The sequence below is a fragment of the Lactuca sativa genome, chromosome 2, assembly GCF_002870075.4.
Source record: "Lactuca sativa cultivar Salinas chromosome 2, Lsat_Salinas_v11, whole genome shotgun sequence".
Taxonomy (NCBI): Eukaryota; Viridiplantae; Streptophyta; class Magnoliopsida; order Asterales; family Asteraceae; genus Lactuca; species Lactuca sativa.
In genome coordinates, this window is record NC_056624.2 from 230,524,687 (window position 1) to 230,534,721 (window position 10,035).

Sequence of the window (10,035 nt, forward strand, 5' to 3'; positions counted from 1 at the left end):
ATATCATCCATTGAATCATCTACATAAACATACTTGATACCTTTTCAGAATTCAACATTGTCAAGATCCTGCACTATCCACTTAAATGAAGTGTTAAATCAGAAAAAAAAAACATAAATTGAAATATGAATCAGTCCCTTTGCTGCATCAATCAGACCATTTGAAAGAAACACAAATGATCTCCATATCACTCAAAAACCCCAAATTCAACTTGAATTGGAATTGTATAAAGAAAATTCTAATTATCTATATATGTACAGGTAGTCTACAAAGAAGAATGTTCTAAGTAGTAAAACAGGCAAAAAAAGCAGAGTCTTCATACAAGCTTATTTGAGTCAGAAACCTCACAAAAATAAGCTTTCCACATAAATCGTTGATCCTTTTGGCCATTTCCTTTACATCTTTTTCATTTTTCTTGATGCTTGTGGAATATGGCCCCAATCCCTGCATAAGTCTTCATCAATTTAGTTGCGATAAACAGAACATTTCAACCAACACAAACTATCAACTCAAACGTTTCTCTATAATGCCCATGAACTCTAGTAAAATGCAAGATAAAGATCAAACTATCCTAAGTTCCTAACAGCTGAAGGCATTTAAAAATCGATTTTAAATCAAATTGTATTAAATCACAGCAATTCATCAGCGCACAAAGCTAATCTTTCACCCGATCCGTAGTGTTGCTCGATGGTTTAACAAGTAAAAAAGAACAAGATCCAATTAAATAAGGGCATCGAGTGGAACAATTATTAGGTCTTTAGTTTGTAAGAATCGCGGTTTAACTCACATAAGTCTTGAGAAGAGCGATATCGTCTTCATCAAGAGGGGGAGGATTCTTCTCGTCCCTAATCTCATCTTCTATGTCAGTCGGCATCGCTTTTGTTGTTGCTACATGTGACATCCCCATTTTTCACGGCCAGAAAAGACCGATTTGTTTATGCTTTGTTTTATAAATCAGAGTAATCGTTTAAAGAAAACGGTTGCGGAATTTGTTCCCAAAACAAAATATGATAATAACTTATCAAAACATTTCTCAAAGAGAATTTATTTTCATTTAATAATAAAACCTCGGGATGTCATGTTCCGATACAGACATATAAGCATAAACAGAACTTACATTTAATTACACAACTGATTTATATCTCCTTTAAATCTCTCTGTGAAATATGTCTTCGTACTAATACCTGTGATACAAAGAAAACTGAGTGGGTCAGGCTTGGGAGCCTGGTGAGCATATAGGGTTTTCATCCCACAATGTTATATCATATATTTATAAATATAGAACATTCAAACCTGCACAATTTCACCATATAAAGACAACTCTTAACCCACCCCATTGATCCTCACAATGACACGATCTAAACTCTCGCATCTAATATTTTTCCTCTTTTACCTGATCCCTACTCATGGATCTAAAACTACCCGATCCATACCCACGGATCTAAAACTACCTGATCCATACTCACGGATCTAAAACTACCTCCTGATCTGATCCATACTCCCGGATCAATAATTGTACCCAATCCATACTCCCGGAATAGGGACAATTAACTATACCTTAATCCTGATCTGATCCATACTCCCGGATCTATAACTGTGCCCAATCCATACTCCCGGACTAGGGACAATTATCTTAATCTTAATCCATATCTGATCCATACTCCCGGATCTATAACTGTGCCCAATCCATACTCCCGGACTAGGGACAATTAACTTAGTCTTAATCCATACTCCCGGACTAATAGCAAGTTTATCTCTTTACCTGATCCATACTCACGGATCTAAAACTAACCTCTAAATCTGATCCCTACTCACGGATCTAAACTGACCTCTTGATTTGATCCCTACTCACGGATCTAAACTAACCTCTTGATCTAATCCATACTCGCTGAATAACTAGATCAACAACAACAACATCGGGGCCTCTCATCTGTTTATCACACATCAACTGTCTCCCCATGTTCTACCCAACATATTAGTAGATAAAAATATATATTTTTATCCATAGTTTGAAACCTGTATAACATTCTCATTCAATACCTATTCCACATAACAGATGAGGCACACCCACATAACACGTATTTCATAGAGAATAAATCAGATCTATGAGATAGAAGAAAGTGAATATACATTCACACACATAACAACAAAACTATACACATAACACGTATTTCGTATAAAATACTTCATAATTATGCGTTAGAAGAAAGTAACCACACACTCACACTTATAAACAACAATACTCTTAATACACTCAAACCAAACTCGTATTATTATTGTGTTTATGAAAGGTAGTATACACTCACCTGATCAGAAGATGATCGGACAGCACCACGACTTGCAGAAGTAGTAATCCTCAGCAGATCTGGAAGATCTCTTCAAAAATCGAACTTCTCGCGGGCAGAGCTTCGGCTCGGGAACCGCACTTCTCGGGATCTTCGGGATCTCGGGACTTGCTTCGGGGCTTGAGAACAATACCGGGGCTTCGGGGTATTTCTGGCACGCAAACCGATGCAAAATGGGAGAAAGAAGAGGAGAAATTGGCAAAACTATCGGCTGCCTTCGGATTCCTTTTATAGAGGCTGAGCCTCGCACGTACGCGGGGCGTACTGGTCCGAAAAACGTCACTGCATTCGTCATCCGAAGCCACTTGCTGCGATGTCGACACTTTCGGAGTACGCGGGGCGTACTCGAGTACGCGGCGCGTACCTCGGATCAGACCGGTGACTCCTTCGGATAATGCTTCCGAATTAAAGATTAAAAATAAATACAAATTATTTAATAATCTTCGGAAATTCATATCTTCTTCATACGAACTCCGTTTTCGACGTTCTTTATATCCACGCGAAGGTGAGACTACGCTCTACAACTTTCGTTTAGACTCCGTCGGCTAATTTTGACTTTATTTTTATTAATTATTTTTAATAGGCCGCGACATAAACTTTCGTTATAAATTCATAACTTCTTCGTTTGACGTCCGTTCTCGCCTAACTTTTTATCGCTTCGATACCAACAATGAGATCTTCGATTCTCATTTAGATTGCTTCGGCTAAATACCGCTCTAACGTAAATTCACTTTTTACGTTGCATTGCGTCGTGCCGGTTCTGTCGCGAAACTTCGACGGGCCATAACTTCTTCGTTATAACTCGGATTTTGGCGTTCTTTATATGCACGGAAACCTTGTGACATATACTACAACTTGGTTAAGATTAATCCTTCTAGATAATCTTCCATCAAAAAGTCATTTTTGACGCTTATTGTTTCTAAATTGACTAGCCCTGATCTACGGGCGTTACAATTATCTCCCCCTTAGGATGATTACGTCCCGGAATCATCAACGAAATAGGATTCGCATACTGACTCCATAAGTTATCTTTCCATTCTAAGTAATAACCTTGATGCTCAATCCTGCATCTGCTCTTCGTACTATCTTGGACTTTCAATCATAACCTTCGAGTTACAAAATAAGTCCTTATTGCGAACTCTTTCTTCTTCTTAGGATAAATATATTCCTTTATCCAATGTAACAAACCGATGGGTCGTGCTCTATCGACCTCTCATCGCACGATGCGACGCTTAGACTCGGTCTTTAATAAAGTTAAATTCCAGAATGGAATATACCTTCCTTCATATTCTAATGCGATATAATCACATTTCAGCATGTAGCATTTCTGCCTACAAACTTCTTTTAACAACGAGAGCGACACTATCAATCGCATTAACTTCAACCTTCTGACTTAAGTCAGATGCTACATCTAACTCGGTCCTCTAGACCACGTACATACTCCTCGCCGTCGAACTCAAATTAAACATGACCACTAGGGTCGGAACAAGAACCATCTTACTAGTCATTACCGAAACAATGGTAACGACATACCAGAATAAAATTGAATCAATCACTAGCTTCTTGGTAACCTTGTGACTTTCCCTGATCCAAGTGCGAGTCCTGTGCTTCCGGTAGTATATGCATCTACTACCTTTCACACCTACTCATACTCGTCCCAAGTATTGTCTCGCAGTTAACCAAGTCACCATACAAGAAAAACACAAAACAATTTAACACATACGAATGTGTCCAAGTAATCATAAACAATTTCCTTAGACTCTACTAGGACTTCTTTATTGCTCAATCTTCAATCATCAACTCTACTTCAACTCGATTGGTGATGGAAATACCAGACGATGAGACAACTTCAAGAATTTCACCAATCGTTCCATCATCCTGCCAATCGAAGGTGTACTTTAGACGTACCGTACTCCTCTAAATGTACTTTTATTTCATAAGACATACTCTAAAGGCAAGATACCACCCTTACGATATCTTCTGATAGGTGTCATCCACTATCATAAAACTTCTTCATTTCCTCCATTTACTCAATTCTCTATGCGTCTTCACCATGACCTTTCGTGCATCCAAGCAGACATTCGATGTACCAACGAGAATTTAAGATAAGAAAGCTTCATTTACGATAAACGTATAAATCTCCTTATCCCTCCGAAACGTTTACATGCTAGTTCTAATATCGTAGCCATACGCTTAGAATCCTAAACACATAAGGTTTCCAGATCTGGTCGGCAATAGACCATAGATCCGAACAAATAATAGCATCAATATAGCTATCACACAAAACATTTAGCACATAAAAGCATTTTAGGCATCATTCCTAAAATGAACTAGTGCTTGTGTCAATTTAGGTGTACTACCTAACATATTTTAGACACACTCCTCACAATCATTACTTAGCATTCTAAGTTTAAGTCTAGAAATTTCCTACAAATTCCTAGTTCACTTAAACTAATGCTCTGATACCAACTGTGACATCCCCATTTTTCACGGCCAGAAAAGACCGATTTGTTTATGCTTTGTTTTATAAATCAGAGTAATCGTTTAAAGAAAACGGTTGCGGAATTTGTTCCCAAAACAAAATATGATAATAACTTATCAAAACATTTCTCAAAGAGAATTTATTTTCATTTAATAATAAAACCTCGGGATGTCATGTTCCGATACAGACATATAAGCATAAACAGAACTTACATTTAATTACACAACTGATTTATATCTCCTTTAAATCTCTCTGTGAAATATGTCTTCGTACTAATACCTGTGATACAAAGAAAACTGAGTGGGTCAGGCTTGGGAGCCTGGTGAGCATATAGGGTTTTCATCCCACAATGTTATATCATATATTTATAAATATAGAACATTCAAACCTGCACAATTTCACCATATAAAGACAACTCTTAACCCACCCCATTGATCCTCACAATGACACGATCTAAACTCTCGCATCTAATATTTTTCCTCTTTTACCTGATCCCTACTCATGGATCTAAAACTACCCGATCCATACCCACGGATCTAAAACTACCTGATCCATACTCACGGATCTAAAACTACCTCCTGATCTGATCCATACTCCCGGATCAATAATTGTACCCAATCCATACTCCCGGAATAGGGACAATTAACTATACCTTAATCCTGATCTGATCCATACTCCCGGATCTATAACTGTGCCCAATCCATACTCCCGGACTAGGGACAATTATCTTAATCTTAATCCATATCTGATCCATACTCCCGGATCTATAACTGTGCCCAATCCATACTCCCGGACTAGGGACAATTAACTTAGTCTTAATCCATACTCCCGGACTAATAGCAAGTTTATCTCTTTACCTGATCCATACTCACGGATCTAAAACTAACCTCTAAATCTGATCCTTACTCACGGATCTAAACTGACCTCTTGATTTGATCCCTACTCACGGATCTAAACTAACCTCTTGATCTAATCCATACTCGCTGAATAACTAGATCAACAACAACAACATCGGGGCCTCTCATCTGTTTATCACACATCAACCGTCTCCCCATGTTCTACCCAACATATTAGTAGATAAAAATATATATTTTTATCCATAGTTTGAAACCTGTATAACATTCTCATTCAATACCTATTCCACATAACAGATGAGGCACACCCACATAACACGTATTTCATAGAGAATAAATCAGATCTATGAGATAGAAGAAAGTGAATATACATTCACACACATAACAACAAAACTATACACATAACACGTATTTCGTATAAAATACTTCATAATTATGCGTTAGAAGAAAGTAACCACACACTCACACTTATAAACAACAATACTCTTAATACACTCAAACCAAACTCGTATTATTATTGTGTTTATGAAAGGTAGTATACACTCACCTGATCAGAAGATGATCGGACAGCACCACGACTTGCAGAAGTAGTAATCCTCAGCAGATCTGGAAGATCTCTTCAAAAATCGAACTTCTCGCGGGCAGAGCTTCGGCTCGGGAACCGCACTTCTCGGGATCTTCGGGATCTCGGGACTTGCTTCGGGGCTTGAGAACAATACCGGGGCTTCGGGGTATTTCTGGCACGCAAACCGATGCAAAATGGGAGAAAGAAGAGGAGAAATTGGCAAAACTATCGGCTGCCTTCGGATTCCTTTTATAGAGGCTGAGCCTCGCACGTACGCGGGGCGTACGCCAGTACGCGGGGCGTACTGGTCCGAAAAACGTCACTGCATTCGTCATCCGAAGCCACTTGCTGCGATGTCGACACTTTCGGAGTACGCGGGGCGTACTCGAGTACGCGGCGCGTACCTCGGATCAGACCGGTGACTCCTTCGGATAATGCTTCCGAATTAAAGATTAAAAATAAATACAAATTATTTAATAATCTTCGGAAATTCATATCTTCTTCATACGAACTCCGTTTTCGACGTTCTTTATATCCACGCGAAGGTGAGACTACGCTCTACAACTTTCGTTTAGACTCCGTCGGCTAATTTTGACTTTATTTTTATTAATTATTTTTAATAGGCCGCGACATAAACTTTCGTTATAAATTCATAACTTCTTCGTTTGACGTCCGTTCTCGCCTAACTTTTTATCGCTTCGATACCAACAATGAGATCTTCGATTCTCATTTAGATTGCTTCGGCTAAATACCGCTCTAACGTAAATTCACTTTTTACGTTGCATTGCGTCGTGCCGGTTCTGTCGCGAAACTTCGACGGGCCATAACTTCTTCGTTATAACTCGGATTTTGGCGTTCTTTATATGCACGGAAACCTTGTGACATATACTACAACTTGGTTAAGATTAATCCTTCTAGATAATCTTCCATCAAAAAGTCATTTTTGACGCTTATTGTTTCTAAATTGACTAGCCCTGATCTACGGGCGTTACAATTATCTCCCCCTTAGGATGATTACGTCCCGGAATCATCAACGAAATAGGATTCGCATACTGACTCCATAAGTTATCTTTCCATTCTAAGTAATAACCTTGATGCTCAATCCTGCATCTGCTCTTCGTACTATCTTGGACTTTCAATCATAACCTTCGAGTTACAAAATAAGTCCTTATTGCGAACTCTTTCTTCTTCTTAGGATAAATATATTCCTTTATCCAATGTAACAAACCGATGGGTCGTGCTCTATCGACCTCTCATCGCACGATGCGACGCTTAGACTCGGTCTTTAATAAAGTTAAATTCCAGAATGGAATATACCTTCCTTCATATTCTAATGCGATATAATCACATTTCAGCATGTAGCATTTCTGCCTACAAACTTCTTTTAACAACGAGAGCGACACTATCAATCGCATTAACTTCAACCTTCTGACTTAAGTCAGATGCTACATCTAACTCGGTCCTCTAGACCACGTACATACTCCTCGCCGTCGAACTCAAATTAAACATGACCACTAGGGTCGGAACAAGAACCATCTTACTAGTCATTACCGAAACAATGGTAACGACATACCAGAATAAAATTGAATCAATCACTAGCTTCTTGGTAACCTTGTGACTTTCCCTGATCCAAGTGCGAGTCCTGTGCTTCCGGTAGTATATGCATCTACTACCTTTCACACCTACTCATACTCGTCCCAAGTATTGTCTCGCAGTTAACCAAGTCACCATACAAGAAAAACACAAAACAATTTAACACATACGAATGTGTCCAAGTAATCATAAACAATTTCCTTAGACTCTACTAGGACTTCTTTATTGCTCAATCTTCAATCATCAACTCTACTTCAACTCGATTGGTGATGGAAATACCAGACGATGAGACAACTTCAAGAATTTCACCAATCGTTCCATCATCCTGCCAATCGAAGGTGTACTTTAGACGTACCGTACTCCTCTAAATGTACTTTTATTTCATAAGACATACTCTAAAGGCAAGATACCACCCTTACGATATCTTCTGATAGGTGTCATCCACTATCATAAAACTTCTTCATTTCCTCCATTTACTCAATTCTCTATGCGTCTTCACCATGACCTTTCGTGCATCCAAGCAGACATTCGATGTACCAACGAGAATTTAAGATAAGAAAGCTTCATTTACGATAAACGTATAAATCTCCTTATCCCTCCGAAACGTTTACATGCTAGTTCTAATATCGTAGCCATACGCTTAGAATCCTAAACACATAAGGTTTCCAGATCTGGTCGGCAATAGACCATAGATCCGAACAAATAATAGCATCAATATAGCTATCACACAAAACATTTAGCACATAAAAGCATTTTAGGCATCATTCCTAAAATGAACTAGTGCTTGTGTCAATTTAGGTGTACTACCTAACATATTTTAGACACACTCCTCACAATCATTACTTAGCATTCTAAGTTTAAGTCTAGAAATTTCCTACAAATTCCTAGTTCACTTAAACTAATGCTCTGATACCAACTGTGACATCCCCATTTTTCACGGCCAGAAAAGACCGATTTGTTTATGCTTTGTTTTATAAATCAGAGTAATCGTTTAAAGAAAACGGTTGCGGAATTTGTTCCCAAAACAAAATATGATAATAACTTATCAAAACATTTCTCAAAGAGAATTTATTTTCATTTAATAATAAAACCTCGGGATGTCATGTTCCGATACAGACATATAAGCATAAACAGAACTTACATTTAATTACACAACTGATTTATATCTCCTTTAAATCTCTCTGTGAAATATGTCTTCGTACTAATACCTGTGATACAAAGAAAACTGAGTGGGTCAGGCTTGGGAGCCTGGTGAGCATATAGGGTTTTCATCCCACAATGTTATATCATATATTTATAAATATAGAACATTCAAACCTGCACAATTTCACCATATAAAGACAACTCTTAACCCACCCCATTGATCCTCACAATGACACGATCTAAACTCTCGCATCTAATATTTTTCCTCTTTTACCTGATCCCTACTCATGGATCTAAAACTACCCGATCCATACCCACGGATCTAAAACTACCTGATCCATACTCACGGATCTAAAACTACCTCCTGATCTGATCCATACTCCCGGATCAATAATTGTACCCAATCCATACTCCCGGAATAGGGACAATTAACTATACCTTAATCCTGATCTGATCCATACTCCCGGATCTATAACTGTGCCCAATCCATACTCCCGGACTAGGGACAATTATCTTAATCTTAATCCATATCTGATCCATACTCCCGGATCTATAACTGTGCCCAATCCATACTCCCGGACTAGGGACAATTAACTTAGTCTTAATCCATACTCCCGGACTAATAGCAAGTTTATCTCTTTACCTGATCCATACTCACGGATCTAAAACTAACCTCTAAATCTGATCCTTACTCACGGATCTAAACTGACCTCTTGATTTGATCCCTACTCACGGATCTAAACTAACCTCTTGATCTAATCCATACTCGCTGAATAACTAGATCAACAACAACAACATCGGGGCCTCTCATCTGTTTATCACACATCAACCGTCTCCCCATGTTCTACCCAACATATTAGTAGATAAAAATATATATTTTTATCCATAGTTTGAAACCTGTATAACATTCTCATTCAATACCTATTCCACATAACAGATGAGGCACACCCACATAACACGTATTTCATAGAGAATAAATCAGATCTATGAGATAGAAGAAAGTGAATATACATTCACACACATAACAACAAAACTATACACATAACACGTATT

At 38.3% G+C, this 10,035-nt stretch overlaps 1 protein-coding gene across 1 annotated transcript; it reads right to left on the reverse strand.

Moving 5' to 3' along the window:
* Positions 1-271: 271 nt before the first annotated feature.
* Positions 272-887, reverse strand: LOC128132130 (26S proteasome regulatory subunit 7 homolog A-like). Its single transcript, XM_052768186.1, has 2 exons — positions 788-887; positions 272-444 (listed from the first exon to the last, which is right to left on the reverse strand). The coding sequence occupies exons 1-2, from the start codon at positions 872-874 to the stop codon at positions 283-285; spliced, it is 249 nt and encodes an 82-aa protein (XP_052624146.1). The 5' UTR covers positions 875-887; the 3' UTR covers positions 272-282.
* Between the last annotated feature and the right edge of the window lie 9,148 nt (positions 888-10,035).